This window comes from Caretta caretta, chromosome 1, assembly GCF_965140235.1.
Source record: "Caretta caretta isolate rCarCar2 chromosome 1, rCarCar1.hap1, whole genome shotgun sequence".
In the NCBI taxonomy this organism is placed as follows: domain Eukaryota; kingdom Metazoa; phylum Chordata; order Testudines; family Cheloniidae; genus Caretta; species Caretta caretta.
The window spans coordinates 103,165,078-103,177,804 of record NC_134206.1 but is presented as its reverse complement, the minus strand read 5'-3'; the positions used below and the strand labels follow the sequence as shown (position 1 = coordinate 103,177,804).

The 12,727-nt window shown below is 45.5% G+C and overlaps 1 protein-coding gene across 1 annotated transcript in view; it reads right to left on the bottom strand.

The window, feature by feature from the left end:
- The window catches only part of TPP2 (tripeptidyl peptidase 2), an 80,347-nt gene that overhangs the window by 4,334 nt on the left and 63,286 nt on the right, over nucleotides 1–12,727 (bottom strand). Inside the window, 2 exon segments of the mRNA XM_048854534.1 lie at nucleotides 3,858–4,065; nucleotides 5,508–5,638. Of these exon segments, the coding sequence (XP_048710491.1) occupies nucleotides 3,858–4,065; nucleotides 5,508–5,638 (339 nt within the window).

Below are 12,727 nucleotides of genomic sequence, written 5' to 3'. Positions count from 1 at the left end.
CCATCCTGGCTAATAGCCATTAATGGACTTAACCTCCATGAATTTATCCAGTTCTCTTTTAAACCCTATTATAGTCCTAGCCTTCACAACCTCCTCAGGCAAGGAGTTCCACAGGTTGACTGTGTGCTGAGTGAAGGAAGAAAGAAAGAAAGAACCATGCAAAACTTCAATTTCTGGAGGGACTTGTTGAGGTGAAGTAGGTCTAGGATGGGTCTGAGGCCCCCTTTTGCCTTTGGAATTAGGAAACAGCGGGAGTAGAATCCTCTGCCTTCCATGATCTGAGGAATCTTTTCCACTGCTCCCAGGCGAAGGAGGTTTTCGACCTCCTGAATGAGGAATTGCTCATGAGAAGGGTCCCTGAAGAGGGACGGGGAAGGGGAGTGGGAGGGATGTTCGGCTGCAAACTGCAGTGTGTAATCCGAAGAAACAGTATCTAGCACCCTGTGGTCTAAGGTGACACAGGACCACGCCGACTGAAAAAGGGCAGAGCGGTTGAAGAAAGGGAGGGTTAGATCCAGTACATTGGCTGGGGCGCTGTCCTCGAGCGCACCCTCAAAATGACTGACTTCTGGGAGGGTCAGGTTGGGTAGCCGGGTGGGAAGAGGACAGGTAGCATCTCTCAGGCCCTTTATCCTTGTCCTTCCTCCTGTAGGAGCCAGACTTGGGAGCCCCCCAGGACCTAGACTGCACCAGAGGAGGAGGAGTGCAGAACGGCTTCCTGGACTACTGAGGGGTAGTCCCTCTGCTTATTTGAAGTGGCTGCAAACTATATCTAGCTGGCAGGGGATTGCCACTTCAAAGTTTGGCTGTGGCTTTGGTTACTTTTGTTCAGGGTAACAGAAACTGTACACACACTGGGCCAGATATTCAAAAGCACATCCTTCCCAATGAGGGCACAACTTGCCAACCAAATCGTGCCCACAATGAAATTACCAGGAGCAGAGGCTGGCTCAGCAGAGGATGGCTCCATGAGCCCATGGAGCCTAGACTCAGTTAGCTCTGAAAAGAGCCCCGAACCCTCCAATGGCAGGTCCTATATTGTGGTCTGCATCTCCTGGGATCCCTCAGCATGCTCCCCGGCTCACCCAGGCAATAGCCAGGGAGTCACCTAACGCGCTGGGCTGCAGCGTGTTGGGGTTCAGGGACGAGCACCTCTCACACAGCCGCGGCAGGTCCAGGCCAGAGTGGGGCCATGGGAGAGGTGTCTCTTCCCGCCTAGCCCAGGTGCTGCTGCAGGGAGTCCTCTCTCCCCGTCACAGCCCCAGGGCAGCCTGCACCTAAACCCCTCATCCCCAGCCCACCCCAGAGTGCCCACCCCCACCCAAAACCTTCTGCCCCACCCCAAAACCCTCTGCCCCAGCCCCAAGTCCCCTCCCACACTGCGAACCCCTCAGCCCCACCCCCACCACATGAATTTTGTTATGTGCACCAATAGGGAGTTGATGTGTCACACACCACCAAATTAATTCTGCACGTGGGGGGGGAGGGGGGGAGGAGGAGAGAATTAGAGGGAACACTGATAGGAAGGCAATTTTTTAAAATACTTACATCATCTACCCCCACTCATCCTCCCACCCACCCCTTTGCTTCCCAGTAGGTGGAGCAGTAAACACTATGCCCTTGACCATCCTTATTAGCTAGATAGGAGAAGAGGAATGCATGACAACAAATAAGCTAGCATGCCTGTCACTAAAAGTCCCAAATGTAACTTGGATTTCTGAAATATGGTCAGATAAGAAAAATCAGTAAGAAATTATTTTCCTTCCCACAAACTATATAGAAAAAGACAGTTTACGTCGTATGTATGGAACAGTAGTACTTAAAGATTAAACTATTATAAAAATGTCTGCCTAGAGAGTAGATCATCGGGTAGAATGGAGATAAAAATTCCATGTCATAAAAATATACTGATACAATGGTATTAGTGACCCATGGATCAGAATAGTAATAATTAAAATTGAGAATATGGAGACCCTGAAACAAAATTAAAAACAGATAACTTCAGATCCCTAAATATTAAGTGGATAAATGCCACCTATGTGGTTCACATAAAATTTCTTCCAAACAACTTTTTCTAAAGCATAGAGTTAAGGCTACTCTTGATTTAGCTTACAATTTAATTTGGTGGTGCCTCTTTAATAGTATGTCCGTTCTGGTCACTAGAAAGTACTAGGAAAGGGCCAAGGAAATGCAAAAACTTGGTAAGAGGTAGGATATCTATAATTGGGGGAAGGTTTTTCCATAAGAGGAAGTATTAAAGAGTAGGACTACTATTCAGTTTGTAAAGGAGGAAAATATGAGGTATATGGAACAGTGGAGAGCTGACAGGAGAACAATTCTGTTTTGCAGAAACTTTCAGCGCTTTGAAATTAACAAAAAAAATCCTCTAAACATTTTTGCGAAAACTTAATTGTGTCAACATGAAACCTAAATGTCTGCATGTGGAGAGAACTAGTGGTTAGGGCACTGGCCTGGGATGGAGACCCAGATTCAAAATCCCTGCTCTGCCTGATTCACTTTTTCATTCCAGGTATCACTCTGAATCAGACAGAGCAGGGAGTTGCACCTCGGTCTCCCACATCCCATCCCAGTTCTCTAGTCCCTTGCGACCACAAAAAGTCAGTCAGTTTCTCCCTACAACATCTTGCTCAACACCAATAACATCTCCACAACATTTTTGGCTTTGATGAAACGGCATGTTTTGGCAAAATTTCATTTGCTGAAAATGGTCCACTGAGCTCTAATAATAAATGGTATAGAGAAGGTCAGTTGGACACTCCGGAATATGTTATGTATCCTTTCTCATAATATGAGAGCATGGTTGAAATTAAAAGGCAAGAAAGTTAAACTGTGTAGCATGTTGTTGTTAATGCATAGCACAGGACATCACTGTGGCTTGAGAATCAACCGATGAAAGACGTACACAAATAAAAACATCTACAAAGAAGCTAGCTTGAATAAATAATCAATCATCAGGCTATCGCTTGAATCATCAGTGGGGGTCAGGAAGGAATAAAAGAATAACATTTCTTCTGATTTATTCAACAGTTTTCATTTCAAATGATTCCAAAGTGAATTTCATAATTCAAATTTCATACAATTTCATAATTTCAAAATTCATACAAATACATGGAAAAATTCATTCACCACTGCAATATAGCCATGTCTGATGTGAAACACAGTGCATAGCAACACACCAGTTAAAGAAGGAAATCAGTAATAACATAATCAGTTACATAATCATATATATTATTGGAATTTGATGGTTTCCTTTGAAACAGCTGTGCTGAAGGACACAGGGACCTTACCCTGATAAGAACTTGAAACTTAATAGGACTGTAATTGCTAACAGGTTCCAAATGGTAATTCAACTTCCAGAGAGGGTTTCTCCCATTGCACCCTTAGCCACAGCTAAGGAACACAGGCTTTTCTTTCATTCCTAATCTAGAAAATGCTACGGATTCAGGACCAGCACAGAACAGGGGCTGTACACACTTCTGCTGAAAGGCTAGAAGTGCTGTACTGGACAGCAACTGAACTATTCCTTGAAAGGAATAGTAAACTAGTAACTCGATAAATGAAGCAGTTTGTTAATACAAGCCTGCAGTTACTGCTCCATACCGTCCCCATATGTATATGGAGCAGACAGATTTATTTGCCTTGCACTTGATAGCCTAGGAGAGATCCCACCTGTGGAAAAATGTTTGAGAGAGGCTGGCACAACATATGGGGACAGAACTAGGGAGTGGAAGGGAGAGATGCCTGGAGGCCACACACAAAGATGGTGTTAAATTTCATCACAAGAGACTAGGAAAAAACAAGAGTGCAAAATACAGAATTTCTGCTTGTCCTCTTACCTTGGTGTCAAAAAGATCAGTCCATTTTGTTGTCTCCCAGAAAGTCTCTGACAGAACACCTATGCAGCTCTCTTGATCGTCATCTTTACCTTCAGCATCACTTGAAACAGCCCCATCTTGGGCCTGCAGATGGAGAAGTTGGTCTGCTAGTGCGCTTCCTTTCCGACAAAGGGCATCCACTAAGGTAGACTTCTGTTTTTCCATATCACTACATTAAGTTGAACACAAATACAAGGGGTCTCTTACAGCTATTAGTTTTCAATCAAGAGCCAATAATTTAACTTTACCTTAAAAATCACAGTAAACTAAACATACTTGTTGATTTGTATTTACAATAGAAGTATAAGCAATTTTCAGCTATCCTATTAAAATACAGCATTTTTGAAAATAAACTATTTCCTGTAATTCTAAACTGGCTCAAAATATATGGATATAGTATACATTCACGCAACATACAGATTCTAATCAAGCCTAGAGCTTCAGGAGCAACTGAACTGTCTCTGGTATTTGAACAGAAGTGCAAACCAAATTTTAAGAATTTAACAAGAAGTCAGGATCTAGAAATGTATTTTATTAGTTCTTGGTAGTATGAAAAGAGGGCCAATCCACTGTTAATGGAAGCCAACAGTGACTTCAAAAGAATTGCACCCACTTAAGCCAGCACTGAATTTGGTTCTCAGTTTCAGTTGTTAGAAGACCACCAGATCATTTCTTGGTTGACTCTTCCAAGAAATGCTTGGAATGGAAATGATTAATTATTTTTAAATCCAGCAAATATACAGTTATGTACAAGCCACTCCAAGCAACTAGGTTAATGATATAATTAACCAGGGTCAATATGTAAGTAACTTACAAATGTATACCTCCTTTCACAGTCCCTATATTTCAAATTAGGTGCTCTTTGCTATTCCCCCGTCAAAATGGATCAGCATAAAAGGGGCTTTTGAAATGATTAATTAAAAAAATGTAGTACATCATTATCTTTGAAGTGCGGACCTTCCATTGAAAATACCGACACTCCAAAAGAATGTTATGGTGTACTAACTCCACAGAGAAAAAGTCCACATTTGAATACAGATATAGCCATGGTTACCAGTCTTTCTTTCCTGACTCACTCTATAAAAACTTGTGAGCACTTCAAAGTGGCTTTATCAAACAACAGGTACTGTTCACTAGCATCTTGGAACTATCCTTAAAGAATTTTGAGGGTCCCACCATATCATGCAAAACCCTACACTTATTCCTACAGGAGTGCCTTGCTAGCCAAATACTACCAGTCCACTGATTATTCTGAATGTTTATGAACTTGATGAGACTAAGCACAGTGCAAAATTGCCCACACAGCTTTGCCCATGTATCTCAATTCTGATCTGAAAGCCATCTTTTGTAATCTTATCTGACCTCTTCTGAGCAAAATTTTAAGTTTTTCAGTGTCTTTCTGCTTTCAGAAAATACACAAAACTCTAAAAATACTTGACTTGAATAACCGTTTCCACTTGAACCTCAAAAAATTAACTTTTACTTCATCATCATATTAACAAATCTAGATCAGCTTTCAGAATCCTTTAGAATACTTGTATGTAGAAAAGGTAATTATATCTATAGACTACAGAAATAGGATACAAGAAGGAGTATTTACTGGTTAGGTACTTTTTTATAGTAGCTGCATCGGGCCTGGGATCAGTCTTCATGGCAAAATAAACTGCTAACGCTGTTTGATCAATATGCGAGATAACAGTATTTGCAGCTTCAATAATTTCATCGAGCCTTTTCATTCGTTCCTGAATGAAAAGGAATAAAAGAAAAATGTGAAACTGGCAAAATGAAGTCACCCCATTTAACACTTTATATTATTAACATTACTGAAGTCACAAGTACATGGCAATACAAATAGTTTCTGAAATGTATTTACTTATTTACATTTCTATAGTTTAGACAGGACTGAGGTCATATTGTGCTTAGTGCCATACAAACCCGTATTTTAGAAGTCCTTGACACAAAGAACTTACTATTTTTTTCATATTCCAGTCGTGCCTATAGGCCCCAACAAGCTTCATGTGGTCTGCATGGCTCAGGAAGGAAAATATTTTTTCCTCACCTCCAAGGTGCTCTGGGTTTGTTTTGTGCCTCTGAAGCACAGATTGCCATGGCTGGAGATGGGATACTGGACAGGCAGGCTGGTGCTCTGAAGTGGTAGTGAAAATTCTCTCATATCTGGCTGGTGGATCTTGCTCACATGCTCAGAGTCAAATTGCTATTTTCAGGTTTTGGAAGTAATTTTTCCCCCAGGCCAAACTGGCAGGGAACTTGGATTTTTCACCCTCCTCTGCAGCCTGGAGTGTGGGTCACTTGCTAGGATTATTAGGGTATCTTGCCAAATCATTTCCCTGACTTTCATTGCAAGGCCTTGGGCATTGGTGGACCTGAGTCCCTCTTATGCTTTGCCTATGGCAAACAACAGTTTAGTCTCCTGTGGGCTGTAATACTTTACTCTGATCCAGGTTATTGGGCTCAACAGAGGGGGAACTGGATGGGGTTTAGTGGCCTCTGATGTGCAGGAGATCAGATGATGATCTAGGTCTCGACTGACCTTAAACTCTAAGATTTTAAGCCCTGGTCTACACTAGGACTTTAGGTCGAATTTAGCAGCGTTAAATCAATGTAAACCTGCACCCGTCCACACAATGAAGCCCTTTATTTCAACTTAAAGGGCTCTTAAAATCGATTTCCTTACTCCACCCCTGACAAGTGGATTAGCGCTTAAATCGACGTTGCCGGCTCGAATTTGGGGTACTGTGGACACAATTCGATGGTATTGGCCTCCGGGAGCTATACCAGAGTGCTCCATTATGACCGCTCTGGACAGCACTCTCAACTCAGATGCACTGGCCAGGTAGACAGGAAAAGAACCGCGAACTTTTGAATCTCATTTCCTGTTTGGCCAGCGTGGCAAGCTGCAGGTGACCATGCAGAGCTCATCAGCACAGGTGACCATGATGGAGTCCCAGAATCGCAAAAGAGCTCCAGCATGGACCGAACGGGAGGTACGGGATCTGATCGCTGTTTGGGGAGAGGAATCCGTGCTATCAGAACTCCGTTCCAGTTTTCGAAATGCCAAAACCTTTGTGAAAATCTCCCAGGGCATGAAGGACAGAGGCCATAACAGGGACCCGAAGCAGTGCAGCGTGAAACTGAAGGAGCTGAGGCAAGCCTACCAGAAAACCAGAGAGGCGAACAGCCGCTCTAGGTCAGAGCCCCAAACATGCCGCTTCTATGATGAGCTGCATGCCATTTTAGGGGGTTCAGCCACCACTACCCCAGCCATGTTGTTTGACTCCTTCAATGGAGATGGAGGCAATACGGAAGCAGGTTTTGGGGACGAAGAAGATGATGATGAGGAGGAGGTTGTAGATAGCTCACAGCAAGCAAGCGGAGAAACCGGTTTTCCCGACAGCCAGGAACTGTTTCTCACCCTAGACCTGGAGCCAGTACCCCCCGAACCCACCCAAGGCTGCCTCCTGGACCCAGCAGGCGGAGAAGGGACCTCTGGTGAGTGTACCTTTTAAAATACTATACATGGTTTAAAAGCAAGCATGTGAAAGGATTACTTTGCCCTGGCATTTGCGGTTCTCCTAGATGTAGTCCTAAAGCCTTTGCAAAAGGTTTCTGGGGAGGGCAGCCTTATTGCGTCCTTCATAGTAGGACACTTTACCACTCCAGGCCAGTAACACGTACTCGGGAAACATTGTAGAACACAGCATTGCAGTGTATGTTTGCTGGCATTCAACCAAAATCCGTTCTTTATCTCTCTGTGTTATCCTCAGAAGAGTGAGATATAATTCATGGTCACCTGGTTGAAACAGAGTGCTTTTCTTCAGGGGACACTCAGAGGAGCCCATTCCTGCTGGGCTGTTTGCCTGTGGCTAAACAGAAATGTTCCCCGCTGTTAGCCACAGGGAGGGGGGAAGGTTGAGGGGGTAGTCACGCGGTGGGAGGAGGCAAAATGCGACCTTGTAACGAAAGCACATGTGCTATGTATGTAATGTTAACAGCAAGGTTTACCCTGAAAGAGTGTAGCCACTGTTTTATAAAATGTGTCTTTTTAAATACCACTGTCCCTTTTTTTTCTCCACCAGCTGCATGTGTTTCAATGATCACAGGATCTTCTCCTTCCCAGAGGCTAGTGAAGCTTAGAAAGAAAAAAAAACGCACTCGCGATGAAATGTTCTCCGAGCTCATGCTGTCCTCCCACACTGACAGAGCACAGACGAATGCGTGGAGGCAAATAATGTCAGAGTGCAGGAAAGCACAAAATGACCGGGAGGAGAGGTGGCGGGCTGAAGAGAGTAAGTGGCGGGCTGAAGAGAGGGCTGAAGCTCAAATGTGGCGGCAGCGTGATGAGAGGAGGCAGGATTCAATGCTGAGGCTGCTGCAGGACCAAACCAGTATGCTCCAGTGTATGGTTAAGCTGCAGCAAAGGCAGCTGGAGCACAGACTGCCACTGCTGCCCCTCTGTAACCAACCGCCCTCCTCCCCAAGTTCCATAGCCTCCACACCCAGACGCCCAAGAACGTGGTGGGGGGGCCTCCGGCCAACCAGCCACTCCACCACAGAGGATTGCCCAAAAAAAAGAAGGCTGGCATTCAATAAATTTTAAAGTTGTAAACTTTTAAAGTGCTGTGCTTAAAGTGCTGTGTGGCATTTTCCTTCCCTCCTCCACCACCCCTCCTGGGCTACCTTGGTAGTCATCCCCCTATTTGTGTGATGAATGAATAAAGAATGCATGAATGTGAAGCAACAATGACTTTATTGCCTCTGCAAGCGGTGACTGAAGGGAGGAGGGGAGGGTGGTTGGCTTACAGGGAAGTAGGGTGAACCAAGGGGCGGGGGTTTTCATCAAGGAGAAACAAACAGAACTTTCACACCGTAGCCTGGCCAGTCATGAAACTGGTTTTCAAAGCTTCTCTGATGCGTACCGCGCCCTCCTGTGCTCTTCTAACCGCCCTGGTGTCTGGCTGCGCGTAACCAGCAGCCAGGCGATTTGCCTCAACCTCCCACCCCGCCATAAACATCTCCCCCTTACTCTCACAGATATTGTGGAGCACACAGCAAGCAGTAATAACAGTGGGAATATTGGTTTCGCTGAGGTCTAAGCGAGTCAGTAAACTGCGCCAGCGCGCCTTTAAACGTCCAAATGCACATTCTACCACCATTCTGCACTTGCTCAGCCTGTAGTTGAACAGCTCCTGACTACTGTCCAGGCTGCCTGTGTACGGCTTCATGAGCCATGGCATTAAGGGGTAGGCTGGGTCCCCAAGGATACATATAGGCATTTCAACATCCCCAACAGTTATTTTCTGGTCTGGGAATAAAGTCCCTTCCTGCAGCTTTTGAAACAGACCAGAGTTCCTGAAGATGCGAGCATCATGCACCTTTCCCGGCCATCCCACGTTGATGTTGGTGAAACGTCCCTTGTGATCCACCAGAGCTTGCAGCACTATTGAAAAGTACCCCTTGCGGTTTATGTACTCGGCGGCTTGGTGCTCCGGTGCCAAGATAGGGATATGGGTTCCGTCGATAGCCCCACCACAGTTAGGGAATCCCATTGCAGCAAAGCCATCCACTATGACCTGCACATTTCCCAGGGTCACTACCCTTGATATCAGCAGATCTTTGATTGCGTGGGCTACTTGCATCACAGCAGCCCCACAGTAGATTTACCCACTCCAAATTGATTCCCAACTGACCGGTAGCTGTCTGGCGTTGCAAGCTTCCACAGGGCTATGGCCACTCGCTTCTCAACTGTGAGGGCTGCTCTCATCTTGGTATTCATGCGCCTCAGGGCAGGGGAAAGCAAGTCACAAAGTTCCATGAAAGTGCCCTTACACATGCGAAAGTTTCGCAGCCACTAGGAATCATCCCAGACCTGCAACACTATGCGGTCCCACCAGTCTGTGCTTGTTTCCCGAGCCCAGAATCGGCATTCCACAGCATGAACCTGCCCCATTAGCACCATGATGCATGCATTGGCAGGGCCCATGCTTTCAGAGAAATCTGTGTCCATGTCCTGATCACTCACGTGACCGCGCTGACGTCGCCTCCTCGCCTGGTATCGCTTTGCCAGGTTCTGGTGCTGCATATACTGCTGGATAATGCGTGTGGTGGTTAATGTGCTCCTAATTGCCAAAGTGAGCTGAGCGGCCTCCATGCTTGCCTTGGTATGGCGTCCGCACAGAAAGAAGGCGCGGAACGATTGTCTGCCGTTGCTCTGACAGAGGGAGGGGCGACTGACGACACAGCTTACAGGGTTGGCTTCAGGGAGCTAAAATCAACAAAGGGGGTGTCTGTACATCAAGGAGTATTTCAGGCAGGACTTCACGGAGGGTTCCAATATGAAATGGTGCACCTAAGTTATCGTTCTTATTGGAACAAGGAGGTTAGCCTGGCCTCTGATTGATACATGGCTAGATTTACCTCGCTGCACCTTCTCTGTGAGTGACTGCAGTGTGACCTAGAGGAATGAGTCCCCTAGACAGGGGAGGAGGCAAATGAGTACAAAACAAATCTGGTCTATTTCTTGTTTTGACCCACTCCATCTATCTTTTACATCTTTGGCTGGCAGCAGACGGTGCAGAACGACTGCATGCCATCCACATCTCATGGCTGCTCGGCAGAAGATGGTACAGTACGACTACTAGCAATCCTCATCTCTTGCCTGCCTGGCAGAAGATGGTACAGTACGACTGCTAGCAGTCCGTATCGCCTGCCCGCTCACCATAAGATGGTTCAATAGGACTGACTGCAGGACTAAAGAGAATGACCTGGTCAAGTCACTCCAAATTTAGTCTCTGCGCCCATATCTGCCCAGGCGCTCCCAGCCGACGTGGCCAGGAGCACCTCGGACCCGACGAGGACGACTACCAGTCGTATTGCACCGTCTGCTGCCAGAAGGCAGTGGGTTGCTGCTACTGTGCAGCAAAGCCGTACCGCGTCTGCCAGCACCCAGGAGACATAGGGTGACGGTTACCTGAGCGGGCTCCATGCTTGCCGTGGTATGGCGTCTGCACAGGTAACTGGGGAAAAAAGGCGCGAAATGATTGTCTGCCGTTGCTTTCACGGAGGGAGGGAGGGAACGGGGGCCTGACGATATGTACCCAGAACCACCCGCGACAATGTTTTAGCCCCATCAGGCATTGGGATCTCAACCCAGAATTCCAATGGGCAGTGGAGACTGCGGGAACTGTGGGATAGCTACCCACAGTGCAACGCTCCGGAAGTCAACTCTAGCCTCGGTACTGTGGAAGCGCTCCGCCGAGTTAATGCACTTAATGCACTTAGAGCATTTTCTGTGGGGACACACACACTCGAATATATAAAACCGATTTCTAAAAAACCGACTTCTATAAATTCGACCTTATTCCGTAGTGTAGACATACCCTAAGATAGTAAGATGGAGATCCCAGCTTCAAGGAGATTGTAATTTAAAAAAGCAAGACAGACAATGAAAGTGTCAGTACTTATTTTATAGATGGCAAAGACCCAGTACGTCACACAAGATATGTGAGGGATCTGGGGCCTGATCCCAGATATCCCAAGTCACAGTACAGTGCCTTAACCAGAAGGCCAAACCACAAGACCAACCGTACAATCTTAGTGACACAAGAAAGAAGAAGAATGGGGTTACAGACAGCAGCCAAAGAGGTGATCATGATTTGAGACAAGCTAGCTAGGGATACAGAATCCAGGCTTCCTATACATAAAAGAGATTGGGCTTCTGAAGTTTTGTATAAAGTCTGAGGCGGTGCATCCTGCAAAAGAAAGAATTAGCACCAAAAGAGGAGAAAGAAGGTGGAATGTTAGGAGCTCACATTATCATGGTGATGAACAGGAGATAGATGAACAGAGAGAATTTGTGCAACAGCTGTGTGCTACAGAAAGAGGACAAGACCATCAGCTGCTAAGGACCTGAGCAGTCTACCTTTGCAAATGGAGGGTAAGCGCTTATTCACTTGAAAGATATGTGAGCAGACCCTCCACCTCAAGAACAGTTAGTCTATCTCATGAAGAAACCATCTGTAAGGGCTTTTTAGTTTATGTCTAAGGCCACTGACCTTTGGATTAGATCTCCAAAAGCAATGCAAGTCACCATTAAGCCAACCCATTGCTAGATGGTCCATTCCCAGAAGATGGAATTAACAAGAAGTCACCCTACCCTTACATCATACTAAATCTTGGGACTAAGATTTAATCAGTGAGAGACTGGGAAAAAACTTTGCTCGGCTGTGCTGACAACCAGGAAGGAATCCCTCTCCATCTTTCAATCAGTATCAAATGATGTAACAGGTTCCAACTGTATCCATCTGAATGGCTATTCAAGGGGAGAAGAAGGTGCCATCTGAGGGAGCTCTCCAAGAAGCTAGAGCTACAAATACTGAGTTCAGTACTTTGTAAGCCTCCCTAGAGTAAAACAAAAACAAAACCCTTTCATATAAAAGGCTATAGATTGAGCATTCACTTTGAAAAGTATACAAATACAGAAGTGCTTTGATACACTTCAAATATCTGCAACAAGGCAGCAGGACTGAAACACTTCCTCTTTTTTAAGAGTTCAACATTAGACACTAACCTGTCCACACTGATCCTTGCATTCACAAACTCCAAGCTTGATTATAGCAACTCATATGTAGAAATAAAGCCATGGAGTCTGAAAAACCTATATCTGGCACAAAATGCACCAACCTGTGTAGTTAGCTACACTGGTCACACTGATCTGACCCCAGTGCTCTGGTTTCTGAAATGCTTCCCCAAGTAAAGGTCACTGGGATTGATCCTAGCTACCCAAGAGATTGCTCTTCTCCATGATCCTAATC